General features: G+C 38.6%; 2 protein-coding genes across 3 annotated transcripts; one reads left to right on the top strand and one right to left on the bottom strand.

Moving 5' to 3' along the window:
- Nucleotides 1-10,833: 10,833 nt before the first annotated feature.
- LOC121520478 (CD59 glycoprotein-like) lies at nt 10,834-13,527 on the bottom strand. Its single transcript, XM_041803941.1, has 4 exons — nt 13,374-13,527; nt 13,061-13,136; nt 11,476-11,598; nt 10,834-11,213 (listed from the first exon to the last, which is right to left on the bottom strand). Exons 2-4 carry the CDS (start codon nt 13,107-13,109, stop codon nt 11,092-11,094), a joined length of 294 nt encoding a protein of 97 aa, XP_041659875.1. The 5' UTR covers nt 13,110-13,136; nt 13,374-13,527; the 3' UTR covers nt 10,834-11,091.
- On the top strand, nt 11,605-20,839 carry crygn1 (crystallin, gamma N1). 2 transcript variants are annotated; one of them, XM_041803940.1, is made up of 4 exons: nt 11,605-12,868; nt 16,949-17,197; nt 17,647-17,792; nt 20,662-20,839. In XM_041803940.1, the coding sequence occupies exons 2-4, from the start codon at nt 17,033-17,035 to the stop codon at nt 20,795-20,797; spliced, it is 447 nt and encodes a 148-aa protein (XP_041659874.1). In that variant the 5' UTR covers nt 11,605-12,868; nt 16,949-17,032; the 3' UTR covers nt 20,798-20,839. The 2 variants fall into 2 exon arrangements, with proteins under 2 accessions (XP_041659874.1, XP_041659873.1); XM_041803939.1 differs by lacking the exon at nt 11,605-12,868 and adding an exon at nt 16,636-16,771.
- Nucleotides 20,840-26,591: the final 5,752 nt, after the last annotated feature.

Genomic DNA, 26,591 nt, shown 5'->3' with positions numbered 1-26,591 from the left:
CCTAGATGACTACAACCAGTCACTGAAGGGTGCACACAGAATCAGGACGTCTTCTTCCACCATGTTCAGTATACCATTGCTTGTGTATGGTGGCTGCTCCACACAGATGGGACTTCTCTAACCAAGTCTTTAACTTTACTCAGGGTGCAAAAGTGTCTAATGCTAAAGAAATGACTGTCAAGAAATTTGAGTAAAATTTACAAAAAAATAAAATTCTTAAAGTGATTTGTGAACACAACACAATTTTTGACAACCTTAAGTCTCGCAGTGTACGCTAAATCAAGTTTTTCATCATTTTTCAGTCCCAGTAAAAAGTATGTTTGATCAGGCTCTAAACAGCAAAAAAAATATCCAGTTTTTAATATTATGATATTAACCACAGAAAAAGAAACTTGTTATGGGTTAGAAAGAAATTAAGGGAAGAGTAAAAAGGTAAATATGTGATTAACACAAGGTGCTGATAATATTTGGCTTGTCCACTAGGCTGTCCATGAGTTTTTATGGAGCAGAGGTGGACTTATTTTATGTCACTGTACATGCATTCTACTTTATTCCATTTCCCATGATGGCATAAATTTTGGTTGATTTCAAAAGATTTTGAGGGAATAAAACATCAGAATAAGAAGAAAAGAAGTAAAGTTGGTTTAGATCTCAAGAAAATAACCAAAAAGTGCTCATTATTAAGGAAAAGTGTTGTGAAATTAGATGTTTTTTGGGTTAGGCCTTCTGTACATCATGGAATTTCTGTCAGTTCTTTCCAGGAACACCTTTGTGACCCACTTTTGGGTCCTTACTCACCAGCTGAGAACCACTGCGCTTGATTAAACTCAAAGAAAGCCACCCGATGGTGTTGACTCTGGGCTGAACACTAGACATTCCCTATATGGCCTCCCAGAGCAGCTGATTACCACCAGCCCTCAGCTGGGAGAAGCCATCACTGGTGGACCAGGTTTTCCCTGACAAGCAGGGTGAACTGCGACCAGATTTTAGAACATATTTTATTCATTATTTTAAATAAAAACCGTCTTAATTTCATGTATTCTTGACAGAATAGTGTGAGTGTGTTGTGAAACTCACATGGCTCTGTGAGGAACATGACAGCTGCACAGGCGTCCATCCCTGGTGGGCACGTCTCCACGGTCAGCTCACATGCTTCCCAAGCATTTTTGAAATCACACTGGTGACAGTCCAGGGCTTCACCTACAAACCAGCATCATCAAGAAAATGTTTAGTCATCATATTTCCTTATACAACCATTTGTTGAGACCAAGCAATCTGATTGGACAAGATGCAATCCGTGTGCTGACTGTGCATAGAAGTAGGTAGCAAGTGTGCCTTGGATGTAGCACTAAAGACTCCTGACAAAGACTTCATCTTCTGTGCATGCTGTTGTTTACAGTCTGACTCTCAACATCACACACAAAAATGACACTGGAGTAGTAAGGATGCTTAAGTGCAGAATTGTTGTGACACTTTTGACACCTCAGATCATGTTATTCACCCATTGTTGGCTCGCTGATTGGCCCCCAATCAGAGAGCCCCCACTCATAGCCATCACTGCTGGGCTACTTCTGGTTTTGCAAACATCATTACAGTAAAACCGTGACCCTATTTTATTAACTCACATAGTTAACAGGGTGCCTGGGGTGTCTGCCAGTGCAAGATCCACTTTGCAATCTAAGAATAGCCTATTTTTTATCCTGTTTCTATAACTAAAGGTTAATTATGAAAAAATGCCTTCGTTGGATTTAACTGGTGGAAGACCACACTGGCAACTGATCCCATGGACAATCACAAGGAATACTTACATCAGGGCTGTCCAAACTATGGCCCACGGGCCAAATGCAGCCCGCTGTCCAATTTTGAATGACCGCAGCAGACTCTAGAAATAACATGAAATATGGCCTGCATTTGAAGATGAAGCTTGTGTCTAACTGTATTGAACTTCTGAGTTTTCGTGCTACCATGCTAATTTTGTAAACAAACATCTTGACAAGAAGAATTTATTGATGTGTTTGTGATTAAATTAAAACAATACTGTGGTAAACATACTGACAACCAAAATAATAATATCTTGCCAACAACAACTCCAGGGGTGAAGCCAGTGGTAGCTAGGGCCAAACAGGGCCCCCTGAAATCTGATTGGCATCCCCAGAAACCTGGCAATGATTGTGTCTTTGTCAGCTGATTTGGTCAGAGCACACTATTGGCTAATCTGTCTCATGCCACCTTAGGGCGCATTCACACCAGAGCTGTTTGGTCCGCTTTAAACGAACTCTGGTCCGTTTTCCTGGATAGTCTGGTTCGTCTGGAGTGGTGTGAAAGCTCACACGAACTCTGGTGCGGACCAAACAAGCAGACTCTGGTCCGTTTGAAAACAGGTGGACTCGGTCCGCTTCCAACTGAACCCTGGTGCGGTTCATTTGAGGTGTGAAAGCAAAGCAGACCAACTTGTGAACCAAAGACAGGAAGTGGCATAAAGCATAATGATATAAGGATTTAGATGTGATTTAATACACTCAAATACATGCCGGTACCTCACTTGGCGTCTGTGTAGCCATGGCAACACATTGTAGTCCGTGCTTATTTATTCGTCTCATGTGAAGAACAACATGTTGGACAGCTCACCCTCTCACTGGCTGCTCCTTATGCCCCAAAGCAAAAGCAGAAACCCCAAGACAGTGTAAATTCTGTGTTTTTTTTTCATTGTTTATGTGGAAAAAAGACCGATGGAAGGAGCTGGATTTCCCTGCTTCGTCTTCTTCTACGCTGGCTTTTCTTCTTGGTCACTGTTTGTTTGTGACAACAGCGCCCTTAGCAGGTAGATGTTGTAGGTGTTCAGCCTGTTTGGTCCGTTTAACAAAGAGCAGTATGAATGCAAACCAAACCAAACCAAAGGAAAGTGCAACATTGTTGCCATTTCTGTTCCAAAACGGATCAAGTCCCCCAGACTATCAGGTGTGAAAACTACCTTATTCAAACGCTCTCTCTACAAGCTGCTCTTGCAACCCTCCTCCATCCCCAGCTCCTCCTTTGTTCTGCTTCTGACTTAATCAATGCCATTCAGTTGTCAGTTGTCAGTCTGCTCTGGGGTTTCTGCTGCTTCACATATTTTGATTTGATTAACTGCTGTTTTGAATGGGAAGGAGGCCCAGTGAGAAACCACAGACACAAAAAAAAATCACAATCAAAGATTAATCACAGTGACACAGGCAGGAACAATGCGTAAACTAAAACACACAACAAGACCTTAAAAATTAATGCTGGTATAAATTATATCGACAAAAAAGGAAAAAGACTTAAAAAACAAACATAAAAAACAATGCTGAATATTCTAAAGGGGACTTTGAGGGTCAACGACTGTAAGAGATATAAAAAAACATCAGACCCTAAGGAGAATTTCTTAATCTGATTGCAGACGGAATAAATAATTTCAAATGGTGGTTAGTTTTACAAACAGGTAAAACATAATGATGTCCACAATAGATGCAAAAAATTACAAAATAAATGATAATAAACTAATGTGCCCTGCTGATCACAACATGGACTGTTCATTCTTGTAGCTTAACTGACAAAATTAAACTGATTTCTTTAAAGTCTACAATTCTATAAACACACACTGCAGTGTGAAAGATGCCATAAATATGATTTCTACCTTTTCATAAATCAGTTAACCTAAGGACCATGGCTGAGGGGAAAATAATGCTGTGCACTTGAAGGATAAAGTCAAAATAATTTTGAAAAAGTCAAAATATCAAGAATGAAGTGGAAATACAATTTCTTGAACAGTTGAAATGACAGAGAAAAAAAGTCTTAAATATGTGAAGCATTAAAGTTGAAATGTTGAGTCTAAGGTCAGTTCACATTGTGTTTATGAGCTTAAAGAGAGAGAATCTCTTTGTTGTTCAATCCAATTTTGAAGTCTAGCTTCACAAGTTCCTCAATAAAAGGCATTTTGTAGAGACATTCATCTAAGTTGTACTTCAACTCTGTTCTCAAAACTTCTCCTTTATCCTTGACAATTTTAGTTTTTTCTCATCCGTTTAACTTATTCTTGAAGTGCACGGCATTATTTTTTCCTTCACCCCAGTTGTAATCCTCTTCCGTTGTGTCTAGATCCACAGTTTTCTCTCTTTTTAAACAATGAATAGTACCTGTTATTGATTTTACACCTAATTCCTACCCTACCTTTTAGAATGGAAGTTCACATTGTGTTAAGGAGCTTAAAGAGAGAGAATCTCTTTGTTGTTAAATCCAATGTTGAAGTCTAGTTTCACAAGTTCCTCAATAAAAGGCATTTTTTAGAGACATTCAGAATGGAACTTTAGGAATTTGAAAGTTTGTGCCCTTTATTAGGAGGCAGAAGGTGAAACTATTCATTTCAAACTTTTTGTATGAAGGATTTAGAAAGATGAGGACACATTGAGAACAAATACATTTTTAACTAATAAAGCACTCAGAGAGCATAGACCTCCACCATTAGCCCTATCTTTCAATAGTGAAGAATCCTTTAAAAAATTTCTGGATACACCCCCATGTGCCCCCCACCATGGCATTCGCCAATTACTCCCTTCCCAGTGGGGTGGAAACACAGTGAGGCAAAGCACTGGCTTCCTTGTGAGTGGACTGTCATGGCGGAAGCATTGCCTGCCGGTGCCAATAGATGCACTGACAGTCTCACCCATGGTCTCACTGGATGACTGTAAGTCATCCAAGGTCATTCACCTGAGTTTGGGCTGAGCCCTGAATATTTAACACCTGTGGCTCTACCCCTGGTTTCCACTGATTTTTAACATTTCAGCCCTTTGAACCCACACACCAGTCGAGATGGCCAGACTGTGACATCACACACTAGCTGCTTTTGGTAAAGATTTCACAGTAGAGATTACGCAAACATGAGATCTCATCAAAACTTGTGATCAAATGTGACTTCAGAGAAAAAATGGAAGATGATCAATGTAAACTGGCTGTCCTGGCATATATGCCAGCAAAAAAAAAAGAAAAACAATGAGGGTGAAAATCCCTGCTGAGTTTGGCAGAGTGTTTTTATAACCAGCAGAAGCATACATCTGGTTGGTGATGCTACCAGACAGTCTGACCTGGAATCATTTCTATCAAACATGTCTGATAAATAAAACTTTTGAAGCAGGGAGGCTCTGCCTTTATTGAAAGCATTGGAATAAAACAAACACAAGAATCACTTGTGACTGGGTCAACCCCTTCTATAACTGAGGATGGAGGTTAGCTAATCAGGCCTAAGATTGGTCTCAAAGTCAAGCCTAACTAGTATCAGTGACCAGGGAGGGCAGGGCTTGACAGAGGGACAGTTTACCCATACAGAGATTTAAGTGTAAGTGAAGTCACACAGTGTGATACTGGTAAGTCTATTTCTTTAGTACATGAATGATTTCATGTGATGCTTCAAAATAAGAGAATGCCTAATGAGGGGTCGACTGAGACCATGTTTCTCAGTGTTTGTGCACAATAAAGACTATAAGAGACGGCAGACGTCCCTGTTGAACAGCAGCAGAGGTTGTGTTGATTCAGTGGAGAATCAGTGACAGACTCACCGGCTGTAAACAGCAGGGCCACGCTGAGAGCCAAAATCAACAACTTCATTGTTCTGTCTGTGTGTTACACTGCAGCCTAGAGGACAGATAAAGCACAGATTGATCATATTTTACCAATATTTTCATTACACCAGGCTTTTTGGTGAGTCATATTTCTATAAAGGGATTTTAGATCACTGTTATTAAAACTCACAGCAGGTATCCTGCATGCATGCACACTTCTACAGTTAAAATGGCCTTTAAAAGAAAAAAAAAGTCATTAATTTCTTATTTAAGAAGGTAAAAAATGAAGGTTAAATACACAAACTAGAAAAGCACTCAGAGAGTGCAGACCTCCACCATCTCCCAATAGTGAAGAATCCTTTAAAAACATTCCTGGATCCAGACGGTGATCCAGATCACTCCAAAAATCTAATTCGATAACTCCCTCCCTGGTGGGGTGGAGACATGGTGAGGCAAAGCATTGGCTTCGCTACACATGAAAGTCATGGCAGAGGGTGAATATTCCTCTATACCTCCCAGCATTGTGAGTATTCTCGCTACAATTAGCTGTCGTTCTCTCTGTTGTGCTCCGACTCATCTCCTCGACTGGGTGTGCTTCTTTCAAACTCTATAAACTCCAAAACTCTGGATAAGTTACACATGTCCGCCATCTCCTGGTGTAAAGTGGTAACAGCACAGCCCTATCTCCCAATAGCACAGAATCCTTAAAAAAAATCCTGGATCCAGACGGTGATCCGGATCAGTCCCAAAATCTAATTGGTTCTTCCTTATGCCACTTCTGATATTTCCTGAATTTCATGAAAATCCGTCCATGACTTTTTGAGTTATGTTGCTAACAAACTAACAAACAAACCCACCCGATCACATAACCTCCTTGGCGGAGGTAATAAGAGCAGCAAACGTCTTGTGCTTGTCTGTACCTTGGCCTCCCCTGTGTCTGTGCCTACCACTGATTGAGACGTCTTCATCGCCTTCCCTTCTTTTTTATTCTGTTTATACTTTATACCGGTCATGGTACCATCCTATTAAGTACCGTATCACTGCTGTGCCAATATGCTCAGTTCCTCGCCCACCCCGTCTGGGTACACTGTGTTTACAGGTTACACTCTCCTAACGCTCAGATTCCTGCATTATGCAAGATCTACTCTCCCTTTGTCCACTCCTGAGGAGAATTTATGAGACTTTATTCTTTTTTTCAACACAATTTTTATTGAATTTCTTAAAGATCAACAGAGAAAAACATACAGTTTGGCATATTTTGTGTTACATTCAAGAAAATGAAAAACGATAACTGACTATCTGACTAACTGACATCTCTACGGGCCAGTAAGAGCAACAAAATACATGACGTAGCAGATATCGAGCTGCGCATGCGCAGCTATCGAGGAATAACGCGAAACATGGTGGCTATAGACATGTAAGTACTTGACTTTTGTCATTTTGGAAAAGAAAACAACGCACTGCTGTTCTTTGTTCTTCTTTTAACGAAGAATTGTTGCCAAGTTCTGATAAAACTGGCGCTCTAGCAGCATCCACGCTAAGCTCTTCCGCCATAATTGCACCGGCTTCTTGCTGCTGCTTGTTTACGTCACGACTCTGCCATGCCTGAAAGTACTGCCCCTCGTCGTTGATTGGTCCTGGCACTTTCTAACCGGGACCAAATAGTTCAGATGGGAGCTTTGCAAAATGGATTCGCCAATGAAAAACAAGGAAACGGGCGTATCCATCTGCTTTGCAAGGTTATTATTTTCCATCTCTGACTAATTCCCTAATCTTTTCAGGAGCAGTGTAATTTTGTAGTCTTTTGATAGCATATAATGTATTTCTGGACATTTCTCTGAAATTAAAAGAACATTCTGCACAGTTAAACTTAAGTTTCACATTTTATTGCATCTCATCATGTTTATATCACATCATGAAATGCAGAGTACATATCAAGTCATTTAAGACATGCAGACTGTCCTATTTCTACTGACTAGAACATTCTGATGACTGTCAAAAGTTCATTTAAAATCAAGCCTGTGAATTATGGCTCATCATCGCATGGCAATAATAATAAAACCTTATAAAAAGAAGATATTAAAACAAAATTATATGCTGTGATGATGTACAAACTTTAACTGTAGCTCTAACTCTTACACCCAAGAGAAGATCCCTCATGTTATAACAACAATGGACTCTGAAAACTCTGTAGAAGACTTTCAATGTGTCAGAGTGTCTGGGCTTGGAAACACAACAGTAAACAGTAAGGAGAATTTAGCTCGAAAATACAGGAACTGTAACATGTTTCAGAACATTTTTGAACTTTTACATGTTTTCAGGATGTTTTAAGACATGCAGTGAAGTCGTGTGTCTGAAAAAACATTCCACCGGACCATGTGACCTCAATTTGTAAATTTCTGTTTCACAGTCTAAAGTTTAGCCACTTCTTACAGCACGAACATTCACCATCTGTGAAGATAAACATCTTAGAGCAGGTGATAATGTGTGAAACGGTCAAAAGGCCTGTATAATAAGGCTGAAAACTCATTTAGGAACATAATAATGACAACTTAGCAGGGGTACCCTAAATTCCCCCTCTGTCATGTAAGTGAGGCAACATCATTGTTGCATGAAAGCAAAAAAATAGTATTGACACTTCCATTGCACTGTTGGATAAATAGGAACACAGTAGTGTTATAAAGATTTACAATTCACAGAAATGATAGACATGAAGTTTATTAATAAACTGGCCTAACATGGCTGGACTCATTTACATTATGAAACTGAAAAAACAGTTGTAGGGCTAGCCTTGCACTGCCAGGTATGAGCATAGCTCCAACATTGTTGGACCAATGGTGATGGACAATGCAGCAGCCAATCCAAAAGAGTGTGTGATGCAGCGCTAAGCAATATGAAACAGACAGAATGGAGAAAAGAGCTGTGAAAGTGAAGCTTCAATATTTCTGTGAATGTGTGCTACCGTTTTGTCAGGAAAATGAAACAGCCTATCAGTATCAGTGTGCCAGTCATCATCTTAGACCCACCTGTTTTGGTGAGATGATGGTGGCTGCGATCTGAAAGGAAGGGAAGCCGAGCCTACCTGGAAGACAGAATCAGTACAAGCTCATTGATTGGCCTGCTTTACAAACTACTACTCAACTGATTGTAGAGCAGGACAAAGATGCAAAAACATTGCTAAAGTCCATCATAGTTATGACAGTCTGCTCTGGGTGTTTGTGGTAGCCCAGAGTTATGAAGAGACTGACATGTCAGCCTTTTATATAAATTGATTAATATGTTATTTCCACTCTCCACAGAACCAGATGATATGAAATAGAGAAAAAAACAGAAATGTTGTGACTATGTCTGTGTAGGATCTCAATTATCCAGATGATGGTAATTCAAAGCTTGATCAAAAAGAGAAAACTGGACTAGGCTCAGGCTCTATAAAGAACTTTAACAGTTTTCTGTTGCGTCTTTTGAATCAAGCTTTGGATAACTGCAACTGTATTACTGGCTCATTTCTAAGGACTGTTAAATTATCAAAATCTTATTAACTCCTTTGACTGTCCACACTATCAGGGAAGTCAGTGGCTCCTTTGTGACAGAGGACATCCCATAACTAGACATCTGGCAAGACAAAAAAGCATTTTCTATACCTAAAAGTCTCAAGCATAAACAACTTCAAAATATTTCCCTAAGAAAGAACTTTCTCTGAAATGAATCGTACATAAAATAGACAAAACATACATTTAAAATCAAACATAAAATCAACAACAACAGCAAAAAAAAATCTGTGATTGCAGTGTCACTACAGGTAAAAACAGGAAGAAAAGCTAATTAGATTAAATTTAGATTATCTGTCTTCACATGAAGGTTAATATTCCAGTGAAACAGGAGTCAGAGCCATAACTGATAACTAATGTATTGATTGAGCTTGAAAATTGGGAAATTAGTTGACCCTCATTATAGAGTGTAGGTCCACAGCCATGTTAGTACTTTATTAAACAGTTTTCTACTTTTAACAATTTCAGATTATTCATATATTTATTTTATGCCTTGAGTGTTGCAGTTATAGCATGACTTAATTTAGTACATCCTTTACATTTGTGGGGAATGGCGAACTCATTAGCTGGACTTTTTTCTACTGCCCTGGTACTTAAACCATACTAGTAGAGGCATAGAAAAGCATTCATTAAAACATTCAAAATAGCATGCAGAATCCTAACAACCATGATAGGCTACTTACTGGTGAAGGTTGACGGAGAAGTGGACCTTGTCTTCGTCATAGTAATAGTCGCTGAGACTCATGGGAAGTGTTGATTACTGTATTTACTGTTGAACGGGAAGCTCAAAAGTGCGAGTAAAGGCAATTTCTCTGGAAAATAAGTCTAGAGATAACAATTGATTTGAAGTGATTTTGTTGGTTTTGAAGTAAATGTATGAATTAAAATAATTCTCATGATTGTATAAATGTCTCTTGATAAAATAAGTGGGTCTTACAAGTTGTATGTTTTGAAGATAATCGGGTCTATGTTATGTGCTGTGTATCATCCAATTATGTCTGACCTGAAATGTTTCCTGGTTTATTTTCTCATTGGTTATTGAGCTTCTGTGATTAGCGATCACAGGATATGAACTGTCACTAATTCAGTCAGTAATTAGAAAACAACAGGCTCTGTAAACATCGTGGAAAGGATTATTTAAAAAACCAGCCGAACACTGCGTCAGGGCAGCCGTCAGTCCAGTGCAGCTGTACGTTGTTGTGGCAACGAGGCCACTGTGGAAATTGATGTGCATTTATCTGTATATTTATGGTTATTCAACTTTCAGTGGAAACCAAACTCTTAAGATTTCTAAAGTATTAATAAAAGCATATCATAACTAGTCCATTCATCATAACCTCGGGGCAATGGAGGATATAAATGCTTATTTCTAAGACTATTGTAGATAATGATTGAAAGCCGTAAAACAATTAATTCTTAACTTAAACCAATACAGTATCAGTATCAGTATGTAGCTGTATCTGGGTTGATTTAGTTAAGTATTTAGTATTACTATTTACACTATACAAGTAGCAGTATACTAGTACTAATACTGGTATAGCAGTATACTAGTAGTATACTGTGCTATAATGATAGTTTTATCTAAAGTATTATTAAGTAATTTAGTTTTTCAGTATTAGCTTTAAGGTTATTGAATGTAATCTATAATATATATGTATCTTTGCACTGCATTGGCAATGCAAACACAAGCAATGTACTAAAAGAGGCCCAAACAGACATTAAGATTTATTGTGAAAATGGTAGAAATACACTGCCCAATGGTTTATTTCAATAAATTTATGGCCAAAAAACACGTTATTAAAGCCCATTCACATTATTCCTCATTGAAAAAAGCTTACAGTGCAGTGATTAGGTGAATCTGAAACATGCATATGCACGTTTCTTGAAATGTAGCCATGATACGAAATTTTGTCTCACAAACATACATATGTAACGTTTCTGAGATTTGCAGAAATGTTTGATGTGAACGCTTATTTGCCGATTGGGTTGTAATGGTTGCACATATCTGTAGTGCAGCAATTTATGTCCATGAAGGTGTTTGATTTCAGCATTTCACAGTCAGTCATCTTCATGCATTCCTGGTACTGGATGTCTAGAGAAGTAGAACAAAAAAAGTAAAGGTGAGAGAAGATTTACTGAACTTTGTCTGTTTATTCAGCCTAACTTTTAAACAAATGAATGCAGCAGAAGTTTAAAGCTCTATGATCTCTATGATTCTACAGTGACCATGACTAGGATTCAAATCAAAGGTGACACATTTTTAATCAACTATTAATTTATTTATTATTTTACCAAAAAAAAAGTCTTAATTTTGTGTTCTTGACATGATAGTGTGAGTGTGTTGTGAAACTCACTTGGCTCGCTGATGAACACGACAGCTGCACAGGCGTCTTTCCCTGGTGGACACGTCTCCACAGTCTGCTCGCATGCTTCCCAAGGATTTTTGGGGTCACAGCGGAGACAGTTCAGGGCTTCCCCTACAAACCAGCACCATCAAAAAAAAGTTTAGTCATCATATTTCCTTATACAACCATTTGTTCAGACCAAGCAATCTGACTGGTAGCAAATGGGTGCCTTGGATGTAGCACAAAAGACTCCCGACAAAGACTTCATCTTTTGTGGATGCTGTTGTTTACAGTCTGACTCTCAACATCACACACAAAAATGACACTGGAGTAGTAAGGATGCTTAAGTGCACAATTGTTGTGACACTTTTGACACCTCACATCATATTATTCGCCCACCATCGGCTCTCTGATTGGCCCCCAGTCTGAAACTCACGTATTTTTCGTCTACTTGTTTTCCTTATGTGGCGGACTCGCCTGTATTAATATGTCGGCGACACACGGAGAAAACAACAAAGAAGGCTTTAAGTTCAAGTGATTACCTGCATTGGAAGACTAGATATAGCAGTGCTTGTCCGACTTCCAGCATGAAGTGGAGATCCTCCGCTGCATCCAGGTCCCTCTCACTTTAGGTGCCTTCTCTACTAGCTACGCTACACCAGTGCCCATCTAAATGGGTGTTTCAAATGGTTTGGAAGTAGTGCATATAACCTGAAACTATAAATATCCAGGAGAGCATGTCATCATGTCCTCCTGAGTTTGGGCTGAACCCCGAATATTGAACACCTGTGGCTCTACCCCTGGTTTCCACTGATTTTTAACATTACAGCCCTTTAAACACACACACCAGTTGAGTTGGTCAGACGGTGACATCACACACTAGCTGCTTTTGGTAAAGATTTCACGGTAGAGATTACACAAACATGAGATCTCACCAAAACTCATGATCAAATGTGACTTCAGAGAAAAAATGGAAGATGATTGATGTAAACTGGATGTCCTGGCATGCATTTTATTTTGCAGCAAAAAACAAACAAGAAATATAATGAGGGTGAAAATCCCTGCTGAGTTTGGCAGGGTGTTTTTATAACCAGTGGAAGCATACATCTGGTTAGGGGTGCTACCAGACAGTCTGACCTGGAATCATTTCTATCAAACATGTTTGATAAATAAAACTTTCGAGGCAGGGAGGCTCTGCCTTTATTGAAAGCATTGGAATAAACACTTGTGACTGGGTCAACCCCTTCTATAACTGAGGATGGAGGTTAGCTAATCAGGCCTAAGATTGGTCTCAAAGTCAAGCCTAACTAGTATCAGTGACCAGTGAGGGCGGAGCTTGACAGAGGGACAGTTTACCCATACAGAGATTTAAGTGTAAGCGAAGTCACACGGTGTGATACTGGTAAGTCTGTTTCTTTAGTTCATAAATGATTTCATGTGATGCTTCAAAATGAGAGAATGCCTAATGAGGGGTCTACTGAGACCGTGTTTCTCAGTTTTTGTGCACAATAAAGACTATAAGAGACGGCAGACGTCCCTGTTGAACGGCAGCAGAGGTTGTGTTGATTCAGTGGAGAATCAGTGACAGACTCACCGGCTGTAAACAGCAGGGCCACGCTGAGAGCCAAAATCAACAACTTCATTGTTCTGTCTGTGTGTTACACTGCAGCCTAGAGGACAGATAAAGCACAGATTGATCATATTTTACCAATATTTTCATTACACCAGGCTTTTTGGTGAGTCATATTTCTATAAAGGGATTTTAGATCACTGTTATTAAAACTCACAGCAGGTATCCTGCATGCATGCACACTTCATTAATTTCTTATTTAAGAAGGTAAAAAATGAAGGTTAAATACACAAATAAGAGCAGCAAATGTCTTGTGTATGTCTGTGCCTCGGCCTACCTTGTGTCTCTGCCTGCACCTGCCACTGACTGAGACATCTTCATCGCCTTCCCCTCTTATTGATTCTGTGTCCTGTCATGGTACCGTCCCATTAAGTGCCGTATCACTGCTCTGCCAATATGCTCAGCTCCTCGCCCACCTTGCCTGGGTACACTGTGTTTACAGGTTACACTCTCCTAACGCTCAGATTCCTGCATTATGCAAGAGCTGCTCTCCCTTTGTCCACTCCTAAGGAGAATTTATGAGACTTTATTCTTTTGTTTAAACACAATTTTTTTATTGAATTTCTTAAAGATCAACAGAGAATACATACAGTTTGCCATCTTTTTGTGTTACATTCAAGAAAATGAAAAAACGATAACTGACTACAATTTCAAATGGTAAGGTAATTAAATGCTGCCATTCATGTCATTAATAGATACAACTCTCATAGCTGCCCTTACCTACTCACTTTTGTTATTACCCACCATTTACATAGATATTTTAGTTCTGCACAGTAATGACACTGACTGGATAAAGATCATTTGTCACCAAGTAATCTAACAATTAAGGGTAAGTTTAATTAACTCAAAGTTTATTAACACAATAGTGTTTAAGTGGTAAAAAAAATAGATATAAATTAGAGCTACTTATGAGTTTGCAGTAGATATGTTTGGCCATTTATAGAACTTTGCCCCTCAGCACCAGCAGATACACAAACAGAGGTGACCACATCTCTGTGGAGTATCTCTTATCTTTTATCCAGTTAATCAGAACACATTTTCTGGCCAGTAGTTGTAACTTGTCACAAAGTTTAGACTCTAAATGAGTTAAAGTTACACTCTTAGAGGAGAGGCCAAGAATGTAGAGGCCTGGCTCTCTCTTAAGTTTCACCTTAAAATTGTACTCCAGAATCTTTGAATCAGTTTTCATTGCCAGAGGTAATGATAATAGGTGCCAACCTCGCTTTAAAATTTGTTACATTAGGGGGAAATCTGGTGATCTTTCTCCCATTTTTGTGCAATATCTGTTACATCACCTGCGCTGAAAGAGTTTAACAATGAATAGAATGCAGAAATAAAATGTGTGATACCTTTTCTGTCTAGAAAAAATTTCTATAACATTGTATGAAGCTGTGTCTGGATGAGACAAACTTTTTGATTTGATAAAATTTTGGACCTGGAGATAACCATAGCAGTGCTCTTTAGGGATGTTAAACTTTGACTGTAGTTGTTGAAAAATCATAAGAACACTATTCTGGTACAAGTCTACCAACAGTCGTACCCCATTATCATGCCACTGATGGAGACCTGGCAAAAAATCTGGATTTTGAGTGAGAGGGGTCAGAAATGAAGTGCAGGCACCCTGACCCATATGCCTATGGATTCCCCACCACACTCTGATTGTATTATATATGACAAAGTTTTAGTCATCACATATCTATTTTTGTTTGTCTTAGTCTTGTTTTTGTCATGGAAAAAAATGCTGTTGACGAACAGCTTTAGTCAGAGTTTTAGCATAGTTAGTCCATGAAATTAACACTGTATGAGCCACTGACATCAGGTGGCTTATATGAGGCTTTATTCTAAATACCAATACATCTGTCAATGACTCCAATAAAGATTTATATCAGACAGGCTCCCACCTTAAGTGCACATAAAGTAAAGTGCATTTACTTTAGGTGGCTTATAAATACCAGGTGTATTACCCTCGGCTCTCCATTCTTTTATGTTGACTTGAACTCGCTTTTCAAAAAACACTGAAAAAGCTGCATGAAAGGCCGAAACATATTCTTTGGTTCAGAGAAATATCACCTCCATTATATGTTACTTGTGTTCAATTCAGTTGCAAACAGAAAATTGCTCTAATACTGGCTGAAAAATCTAGCCTTTAATGCTTTTACACCAAAAAAAAGTCAAGAATCCATTTGAGAGTGTCAATATGGGCCAGCTAATGAATAAATGGACTTACTTTTATTTGCACAGGGAGCAGAGTCCATGTGATTTTTAAATAATGACTTTGAACTGCTGGTTGCTAAACCTTGATGCTTGTTCTGATCTTTAAAAAAATCCACTTGAGTGCAATAAATCCTTTTAAAATGGTGCCTTTTCCTCTGCTCTCTCAGGGGTTGAAAGCTAGAGGACCTTAAGTCAAACCATTCATGAAAAACTGGTTTTGTGATCTGTTTTGTGTCCTGTTCTTCCTGCCTAACCTTCAGATTGGCAGCCTTTTAGTGTTGAGTCTGTGGGCATTTTTATACCTGACACTTAGAGTAAAGGCCCTCTGAGTGGTTGGATCATCGTGTGGCTGGAATTGGCCTGCATTTTCATCTTGTTATTGTATTTCTAATAGATAAAAATCCTTCTTTATTAATTAAAGCACTAACTGTTTATATGTATTGAAGATTTTATGTAAATGAATACTGTAAAATGTTCATGGTTCATATCTCTCACCTACACCAGGGCACCATTATAATCAGTGCAGACATCATTTGTCCCATATTGTGTCTAAATCTGACCTTCATCCATACCAGAGACTATGACGGCGGATCAGGACTAATCTAAAAAATAAAATAGGAAAGAGGAGCCAATAATGCTCCAGAAGAAAATGGACTTGTTTGAGATTATAAACTCCTAAATCTACAAGAAACTAAACTCAGTTTTTTAGATAAAAAAAAAAAGTCTTGCATTTACAAAGTAAAAATTTCCAGGACAAATCAACAGATCCTCCTGACTTTTTTTTTTTTTCATACAGAACTGCCTAATACTTACCTTGCAAAGCAGATGGATATGCCCGTTTCCGTGTTTCTCACTGGCGAATCCATCTTGCAAAGCTCCCGTCTGAACCATTTGGGCCCGGTTAGAAAGTGACATGAATAGAATATGTGTTGGTTAGATCTTAAAAATACAAGGATTCAGAAGAATCATAACTTTCTAGCACAATAAATCTACGTCAGGGTGAGACAACAGAGCAGCTTAATAATGTCACAAGAGATTGGAGAAGCTCCACACCTCACTGTGACATTTTCCCACTTATTAATTTATTTGGATTTCTTGTTTTCTCTGCTGTAACTTTCCCTCCCTGTTTGTTTTCCACATATCTGGAAAGGGCCCAAAAAATTACTCCACAACTCTGACCCAGTGCAACATCCCTCCCAAAGCCCAATCAAAGCAAAATCTCCCTCGTATTGTTTCGCCCTCCAGAGCCAAACTCCAGTATCAGCACATGTAAGAGAAACTGTCCATGTTTGCAAAACGCTTAAACCCCCTATTGTTGAGCTTTTGTGGCCTCAGCCTCGCGATACCACCGCTCTCTCCGTCGTGCATATATATCAGGCTGTCCAAATTTTTCCACTCCTATACTGTTGTGACTAGTTTGGGAGAGAAAAACAGTGGAAAATGTCTCAGTACTCAGGAAAGGTGAGTGTGATAAAGCCACAAAAAAACAATGAAAATATCTGTCACAAAGCCAAAACTGTTGCTCCAACTACTGTTTTTACTCTAAAGTGGATAATGACACTTGTGTAGGTATTCATCATCCAAAATATGCACTATTGTTTTGTCTGGAGAAAAAAAATATGAGGTTTTTCTGTTCAGATCGTGCTCTATGAGGGAAAATGTTTCACTGGGAGGAAGCTGGAGATCACCAGCGAATGCGACAACCTCCAGGACCGCGGCTTCATGAATAGGGTCAACTCTGTGCGCGTGGAGAGCGGGGCCTTCATCTGCTTTGACCATCCAGACTTCAAGGGCCAGCAGTACATACTGGAGCACGGAGAGTACCCCGAATTCCAGCGCTGGAATGCCCATAATGATCACATGGGCTCTTGCAGGCCAATCAGGATGGTAGGAGTCTGTGTGTTTGCATGAGAGTGAGTGTGAAAAACCCCTGGGACAGACAAATATTTGGTTGTTAAAGAAAAAAAAAGCCTGGCATATGTGCAGCCTCATTTGTGCACATCTGTTATTCAGATAAATCAAAGTCAGAATAATGCTAATTGTGTTTATCATGATGCAGGAATAATGATTGTTGCAGCCTGGAGGCACAGATGCAGCTTGCTGTTTTTTCACATCACATATTGACAGCATCACCAGGAAGATAAAAAAAACATATTTAGAGCACTTGAGACACTTTCTGTGGGCAATAGAGATCGTCCTCCACACACACTTCTAACCTTTACACTTCTATAGGTGTGTTTATGCACACAGCACAGCACCCGTCACACAGAGCTGGAGGCCTTGCTCCTTTTATTGCTATGACTCAGACAGAGTGTTTGTATTATTATTCTCCCCAGCATGGAGAGCATTACAGGATGGAGCTGTTTGAGGGAGACAACTTCACTGGCCAGTGCGTGGAGCTGTGTGAAGACTGTCCTTTCCTGCAGGCCCGAGGACTCACCAAGAACTGCGTCAACTCCATCAAGGTTTATGGAGATGGAGCGTACGTATCTGTGCAGCAGTGAAAAGCTAGGGTTTAATTCACTAGGTTACTGTACTTTTACAATAGTCTTACCTAAATTTTAAAGGGCTAATTCACCCTTAACACTTGTTGGTTGTTTGTTAATTGATTAAATATCATATCAATTAGATTAAGATTTTCAGCCTTGACAGGAAGACTTTGACAGGCCTGAATGGTCCCATGAAACACATTTTTATACTTTTCACTTGTAGTGTTCTTTTTTTGAGTGTTTGCCCTTCTTATTTATAACCAGAGAATAGACATACCTTTCCTTACATACCATATCCTTATAACAGATAATTGAATATGGTCTATACAATGATAACCAACTAATTATTAGGTGCTGGGAGTAGCATGGTGACTGTATAAAATGATGCAATGCAATTCAGTACAAAACAATACCATGCTATACAAAATGGTAAGATATGATATGAGACGGTACGTTTCAGTACAGTACAATACCATATGACACAAAACAATTCTGTACAATACAAAGTGATACAAAATGGTACAGTGTAATAGGTTACAATACCATATGATGTAATACAGTACAGTACAGTATGTAAATTACTGTGCAATACCATGCAATACAGTAAGACGCAATATGTAGGACAGGGCTATTTAATTACAAATTCAACTAGACAAAATTTTAAAATCAAGAAATATAGCTGGGCCAGACACGTTCGGCGCCCAGTAAGCAGCTGGTAATGATAAATTTTGAACCAATACAGATCAATTTGATGAAAAACATGCACTTTTTATTCAAAGTGTCCCTTTTAAATTTGGCAATATGACAAAAGCACATGAAAAAGTGCATAAAAACACAAGAACAGAGCTGTATTCAGACACAGCCTGATGTGATAGAAATGTTTCTTTCACTTGAATGAAAATAAAATAAATAGAAGGAAAAAATAAAAAGTAATTCTGTAAGTAAAAATTTTGGTCACATCTTACCCAGGCATATCTTAAAGCGTGTGTATTTGTTTAACCTGAAATGTGTGTCAAAATATCAGTTTCACACGTATTTTTGCAGGAAAGATGTTACGTTCGACACATCAAGCAAACATTAAAGTTTCAAATTTTTAGAAAAGTTTGAAAAAAACTAAATCTTAATCAAAATGATAGTTGCAGGAAAATTATCATTCCCTTTGATACAACCAGTGATAATTTGACATCTATTTTTAATTTTAGTCTCTTGATTACTTGTCTTTTAGTTTTAGTTACATTTTAGACATTTCTACCATTTATAGTTTTACTTGACGAAAACTCCAAAACATTTTAGTCTAGTTTAGTTGATAAAAAACCTCACATTTTAATCTAGGGTTTTAGTCCAAGCATTTCTTCTCTTGCTTGAATCTGGTACCGAGTCGTATGAGTGTGTTCTGTGCACCCTGCCAAATCTGGGGTCCCTGTTTTCTACTGCTACGAGGCAAAGGAGATACAGATGCATTGTATTTTGACCACAGTGGAGGAATATCATGGATTTTTAATGTCTGGTGAAAACTAAATTACATTTTAGTCTAGTTTTGGTCACCTTGACGAAAACTAAACTTACTTCTTGTAAGTTTTAGTCATCACAGATCTATCTAGTCTTAGTTCAGTTTTTGTCGTGGGAAAAAAGGCTGTCGACAAACATTTTTAGACATAGTTTTAGTCGACAAAATTAACACTGGATACAACAATTAAACCCCATTTTGCAAAATGAATCAAAATAATATCAACTGAATATTTTTACATAATCATTTATTCCTAGTTTAATCTATCTAATTCGGTGTTGGTCATAACATAGTATAATTTATGAATGTCCGTGTTTGTCACTGGCAAATCCATCTTACAAAGCTCTCGTCTGAACTGTTTGGGCCCGGTTAGAAAGTGACAGGACCAATCAGTGATTAGGGGCAGTACTTTCAGGTGTGGCAGAGTCGTGACGTAAGCAAGCAGCAACAAGAAGCTGGTGCAATTATGGCGGAAGAGATTAGCGTGGATGCTGCTAAAGCGCCAGTTTTATCAGAACTTGATGACATTTCTTCGTTAAAAGAAGAACAAAGAACAGCAGTGAGTTGTTTTCTTTTCAAAAACGACAAAAGTCGTGTACTGACATGTCTACAGCCGCCATGGTTCACGTTATTCAGTTCTCTATGGCGTTTACTCCTTTGGTAGGGGCGCAGCTCGGTAGCGGTTACGTCACGTGTTTTGTTGCTCTGATTGGCAATACGATATCGTATGATATAATACAATATTTCCTAAATACCACAGTTAACATTCCTCGAACAACGCAATCCAATCATTATTTATTTGCAATTAATAGACTTTATCTTGAATTAGCATACCTAACTACTGTTGTGTACTATATTTCTCTTTAATATGTAGTACTAATATACAACATTACAACCCACCACCAGGGGGCTGTTAATCATAAAAATAACAAAAGAAAATGAGTAGTGATGTGCTGCTGAACACTGCACTCATATGGTATCTTTACCACATTGTAAAGCATTGTTTTTTAAAAGTGATTTCACACAGTCAGAGAGAAAAGCAGTAGCGATCCAAGTAGATCCAAAATTTCTCTTGTTTTGAATACCATTTGAAATGTCATTAATAATGTTAGTTCTTGACAAAAATGTTTGACATAGAGAAGTCATTTTTAACAGATATGCTGGTGTGAAAATTCTACATGTTGTACTTTTAATCTGCTAGATTATTTGTTGGCTGAGTTTCCTGTAGAATTAAGGCTTATGTGTCTTATCATATAACCTTTACCCTCCACCTTATAGATTATACTAGGTGCTGCATTTGTCATGTTTCCTTGTATTTTCTTTTTAAAATATGACTCATTTATTGTCTCAAACAGCTGGGTGCTGCACGAGGAGCCAAACTACCGTGGGCGTATGTACATCGTGGAGAGAGGAAACTTCAGCGCCTTCACTGAGTGGCAGGCGGAGAACCCCACCATCCAGTCAGTCCGCAGAGTGGCAAACTATTTCTAAAGCAGTCCTCAGTCCGTGGCAACGTTACTGCAGGGATGAGATCATCCAGCGAGGGAAAACACACCGTACTGTCAAGTAACCTCACTCACATCTCACTGTCACTCGCTCTGTGGGTCTGTAAAATAATAAAAGATGAAGAAAATGTTTGACATTGCTTGTTGTTTTATTTTTGTACTGAATTATTCAATGGCTGAAATAAAGTAGTGAACCTACAATATCTTCAAACTTATTTCCATTTGTTTCTCTCCTTTTGCTCTTACTCCGTGTGAACTCTCATCTTAAGCATCATTTTTTATTGTAAGAATTGCTGCAAGCTATGACTCAGGTAATTGCTTTCTATTATGTGCCATAAATAATAAACCTTAAAGTGTTATGCCTTCCTTTATACTAAAAGACCCATTACCAAGTTACAGGAGATGGTCTGGATGCTGTGAAACACGTATTACCAGATAGACTGATTGACAGATAAAATGCTTTTATTGAAGTCAACAAAGACACAAGGAAGCAGCAGACGCATTACCACATGTAAGAGCATGTTTGGCAGCCAGCACTGAACAATAGATCTGTGTGTCCTCCCTGCATATGCAGTGAATAAATCAAGAGTGAAAGAGAGATATTGCACAGGTTGAAACAGTAGCTCCACCTGCCCCAGGGAGCTCTGCTACCACCTAGTGTCATTTATCTATTTTACTGTGAAGTCGTGACTCTCACCTCAGGGTTTTCTGAGTTATTTCAATGGAGACTTTCTACAACAATGGAGCAAACACATGAAAATGTGTGGATTTATTCCTTTTTTCCTCATTGCATTTGTTCTGGCTGACCAGCTGCTGATTAAACTGCTTAAATTAACATTACTCACTGTTATATTATCACTATCATTGTTTCTATTAGACATCATTCTGCTGTTTTTTTGCATTGTTATTAACATCTTCCTGTCTGTCTCTTAGTCAGCATGTTTGTCTCACTGACTGAATATAAAGATGGACAACAAGTTTACACCTCCCCCAACCGTACAGATGTGAAGCCAGTGTATGCCCTGAATGCTGTCCTATTGTGCTATTGATGTCATTTGGCGCCAGAGTTGAACAGTAGACAGTAGTTTTAATGTCCCACCTCCTCAAGTAACTGAAACACTCATTTATCTTACTCATGGCACAGTAAACCCTTAGGTTGGTACAGTCTACAGCAGAGGAAATTCTTGTGCTAATTTGAAGCTGATGCTAATGATTAAACAAAGTTCAATGAGTCTGGCATTAGTGTTTACTACATCTTCCCTTGCTGTTCCTTCTCTGCTCTGCTAATGTGGTGCGCACAGTGCAGCAGGAGCTGCGTTCATCAACAAAGCTTTAACAATATCAAATTTAAAAATATATATATTTTAATTCATCTTCCTGTACAGTCATCTTTGTTACCTCTTTCTTCTCCCACTCTTCAGCTGGCCCAGAGGGCAGATGGTCATCTGTCTTCCAATGAGTTTGGGTCTGACCAAAGTTTTGACCTGTTAAAGGTCTCGTCGAATTTTTGCACTGGAAAATCAACATTTACTTAACGCACGGCCTTGAATATATCCAATGGAACTCTTTATTTTTAATGTAGAAAGGGTCTGTTTCTTGTCATAACAGACACAATATGTCTATAATTGCCTTGAGAATGCAGGATGTAAAGACAAATACCGCTACATACGAAAGGTTCGAACTACCGTCGTGAGCTGCTATTCTGTTGCTGTATTTTATTCAAATTTTTGCTGCTTACTTGTGATGTACTAAAATTATTCTCTGCTATCAGCTGTGTTTTTTTGTCACCTATGCAACCCCCTGAACCTGGAACTCTACCCTACCCACCTCTGTCCTCACTAACATTGTGGTCCCACTAGACATTTCCAGGTCAAGTAGAGACCAAACATGCTCAGCTCTACCCACCTCTGTTGTTTTCTACTTGTTTTAAAAGAGAACTCTGTTCACTAAAAACGGCACTCTAATATGGTGTAAACAGTAAATCACTGTTTTTGTTTCATGGATGAATTTACCTAATGAAGAAAAGCTGTTTAAAGTGACCTTCCTGCTTCATGCTACAAACTATCCCAGATTGTGAATGCAAATAAACAGAAGCAAATGGCTTGCAGCTTTAACCAGGAAGGCCATTTTTAACAGCTTTTCTCCCTCATTATGTGAATTTCACCAGGGAAACAAAAAATATGTTTTTAGTAATTACACCATATGGAGTTCAGCTTTTTGTTGAACAGAGTCCTCAACTTCGATTGAGAAGTTGGAGCAGAGTAGCACCCCCAACTTGTTATCTGTTGTTATTGTTTTGGTTAAGTGCCCCCTGGTGGTGGGATGTGTATGATGTACATTCAAAGGGGACATAGTATGCAAAAATCACTTTTTCAGGTTTTTCTAACAAAAATATGTACCACTGGCCTGTCCATAATCCCCTAAAGTACCATAAAAATCCCCGCCCCCTTTCTCCACCTTTCAGAAAATGTGTGCTAGCACAAGCTGTTCTCAGATTTTCCCCTCACGATGCCCAGGTTTGGTTGGCTCTCTTGGAAGAAAGTTCCGCCCTCCTTAAACCACATCCATAAAGCCACATCAATTTCCTGGGAGGGGCGGAGTCAGACAGCTAATAACCATTTAAAGCCACAGACACAGAAACAGATGGTTCTGAGCAGGGCTGAAACAGAGGGTTTTTTTTGGACATGCAAATGTCCAATACTAGAGTGTCTTTTTCAGCAACAAACTTCACAGGCATGTTTTGGGGATTTCTGAGAACAATATAAACTTGTCTTAAAGGGCAAAATATGTCCCCTTTAAAGAAAAAAGTTTTTCTTGTAACTCAGTCCCACATTGGTGGAATAATTTTGGGTTTCTCTTTATGATACTAGAAAGAGACTGTCTGGACCTGCTCTTTTTGTAAAGTGTTATGAGATTGGTGCTATGTTTTACCTTGGCTATGTTATTCTCATTTCATATATGTATTTAAAGTTAAACATTATTATAAGTTATTACCCTTTAATTCCATGTGTCTTTCTATACTATTCCTACAATGATGTGTATCTTATCTGTAACGTTCTTTATAATACTGGTTTCAATAACCTACACCAGTGGTTCCCAACCTTTTTATATTTGAAACCCCCCCTACCTGTATCTCTGAGATGCTGAGCCCCCACATAATCCAAACCAAAAACAGTGATACTTATCTGTCAGAAATCCACATCTATTTTAATTGTTTTATTAAAGCATAAGAAAATAGGTCTGTGCATGTTCTAACCAGAAGCACTTTGTATTTAATGAGGGATTTTATAAGTTTTAGATAATATGAGCAAATCTTATTATGAGACCCACAGAGTGGAAAAAGCCCCCCTCTTAGGACGTCCTGTACCCCAAGTTACTAACCAATAATCTACACTAATCAACTTTATGAATATTTCACAGGGAGAAAAAGATTTCTAAATGACTGTAATGACTGAAACAGAACCACTTATCTTGTGTTTTGTATGCCAATGTTGTCCTCTCAGGTTTGATATTTTATTTTCAGGGATAACATTCTGCATAATTGTATTTTTTATGTGTTTAGGAGTAATGAGTGACATATGGTGTATAATTGACTGCCTTTTAAACCACTATTAGCTCATACTTTTTCTTTTTTTATGCAGCACTGCATCATTCCCCCACCTGCTCTCATTCTTCTAAGGTCACACCACGATTGTGTCTCTCTCAGACCTTTAATGAGTGCCAGTGTGCTTTCTCTTCTAACTGTCATGACAACAGATCATCTATCTTTACCGGGTTTCGCTCACAGCCTCTATCGAGTTGCAGAGGTCAATATTAAGGACAGCTTAATGAGGAAATGCTTTGTCTTGGGTTACACTCAACGGCACTAGTTTAAGGACGATTACCTGTAGCTAACCTTATTCCTGGCCCATTTGCTGCTTGAATTGGCCGGGTGTCACCAACATGCCATTAGTCTGGATGTCTAAGACAAAAGAGAGAAAGAGGAACCTGTGAGCAATAAGGCTTAATGGCACTTTAACAATGTCACTGTTGATTTTCAATAAGGATGGGATTTATTTTTCCACACAAAGGGCCTCAGTTTTGAAAGAAAGTCTGTCTCTAATGCTACAAAGTGCATTTAAGACAAGCTGTTTCATTGTTCTAGACATCTAAACATTTCATAGGCATTTTATTTGATAAACAAACCTTGATCACTTGCTTGAATGGAGGTAAGCTTTTCTTCTTAAGTGAGGAGAAAACAAAAGAGGAGCACGCCAAATGAGTGCAAGAAAAACTGCTTGAACTTTAACTTTGTGGAAGGAAAGACGTCTTAATGTAAATGCTGGGTGGAGGCGTTGACAAGAAGAAAAGCAAACACAAAACCCTTTTTAAAAAAATAAAACATAAAATGTCAAGGGTTATTTGGCATGTATCAACATAAACACATTAAAGTGTATTATGTTTGGAAAGATTATTGTCATACAGTTCCTGTTTGGAGAAAATAATACCAAGTCAGTGGTGCGCACTTTGCAGCCCAGGTGCAACTTGGCCCTCTTCCTCTCTCAATACAGCCTGCAAGTTGATTTAAAATATTACTAAATTGTTGACATGAATAAAACATGACAGTTTTAGCCATTAAAACAAGAAAATTGAGCCACCTCTGTAGTTATCTTTGATTATTTGTACATGTGTGAGGCTTTGCAAGAAATAAAAGCTACAATTGTCTGAATTTGTTGAAGCAAAAATCTTTTAATGCATCATTTAATGCTGAAAAGGGGCGTGGTTAATATACTGTGGTATTCCTGTGCTTGACTGGCCAGCAAACTCGCCTGACCTGAACCCATAGACAATCTCAGGGGTGTTGCCATGAAGAAGATGAGACACCAGAACCAAAAACACGGGCAAGCTGAAGGCTGCTATTGAAGCATCCTTGGCTTCCAGCAGTGCCACAGGCTGATCGCCCCCATGCCACACAGTATTGACACAGTAATGCTTGCAAAAAGAGCCCCAACTAAGTATTGAGGGCATGTAAATGAACATACCTTTCAGAAGGCCATCATTGCTGTATTAAAAATTCTTTTTATAAGTCTAGTGTAATATTCTATTTTTTAGGGATAGTGCATTTGGGGAGTTTCATTAACTGTGACAGGGTTCCTACATGCTTCAAAACACATTTTTTCCTGAACTAAGGAAAATAAACACCACTTTTTCACAGTAAGCACCGCTTTGTGCAAGGTTAACAGTAATAATGAAAGGCATGAGATTTCTAAGTACATCAAGTCTGGGCTGCATTTTCTGGTTTAATTATTCATGAAAACTCAGTTGGTACAGGGCCAATTATTTTTGGAGCATAAGTATGATGATTTCTGGCACATTTAATGCCTATTTTTTATTAATACCTTGTATGGTGATATTTATCATGAAACATTTTGCAGATGTGCTGAACTGATTCTTAGTAGTTAAACTAGCAAAAAGCAGAACCACGCTTTTTGTCAGGGAAGGCCTGCTGAAGTAAGGGAGGGCTGCCAGACTTCTTAAGTTGGCAACCTGGTAGCCCATATGTTAGAGCACTTGACTAGTGTTTCACAAGAGTACAGACTCTATTACATCACAGTGAGTCAGATAAAATCAGAGAGGGGTCTTGGGGTCCTCCTCCAAGAAATTTAGAACATGCAACATTGAAATCCCTGAATTATGGAGAATATTTGTGCAATATTTTTTGGAGGAAGACTGTATGAGGTTGCAAGAAAACAAAGACTAGATGGTTACAGGACTTAGTCAAAATGCCCTCAAAATTTAAG

This window comes from Cheilinus undulatus, linkage group 13 (assembly GCF_018320785.1).
Source record: "Cheilinus undulatus linkage group 13, ASM1832078v1, whole genome shotgun sequence".
NCBI classification, from domain to species: Eukaryota; Metazoa; Chordata; class Actinopteri; order Labriformes; family Labridae; genus Cheilinus; species Cheilinus undulatus.
Note: the sequence above shows the minus strand (reverse complement) of the source record. Positions and strands in the feature narration are given on the sequence as shown.

Coding starts and splice junctions, on each gene's coding strand:
- LOC121520478 (XM_041803941.1), bottom strand. CDS start 13,109: ATGAAGTTGTTGATTTTGGCTCTCAGCGTGGCCCTGCTGTTTACAGCC. Junction 11,599..13,060: donor GGCCCTGCTGTTTACAGCCG/GTGAGTCTGTCA, acceptor GCTGGTTTGTAG/GGGAAGCCCTGAACTGTCTC. Junction 11,214..11,475: donor CGTGTTCATCAGCGAGCCAA/GTGAGTTTCACA, acceptor CTACTTCTCTAG/ACATCCAGTACCAGGAATGC.
- crygn1 (XM_041803939.1), top strand. CDS start 16,751: ATGTCTCAGTACTCAGGAAAG. Junction 16,772..16,948: donor TGTCTCAGTACTCAGGAAAG/GTGAGTGTGATA, acceptor TTTTCTGTTCAG/ATCGTGCTCTATGAGGGAAA. Junction 17,198..17,646: donor CTTGCAGGCCAATCAGGATG/GTAGGAGTCTGT, acceptor TATTCTCCCCAG/CATGGAGAGCATTACAGGAT.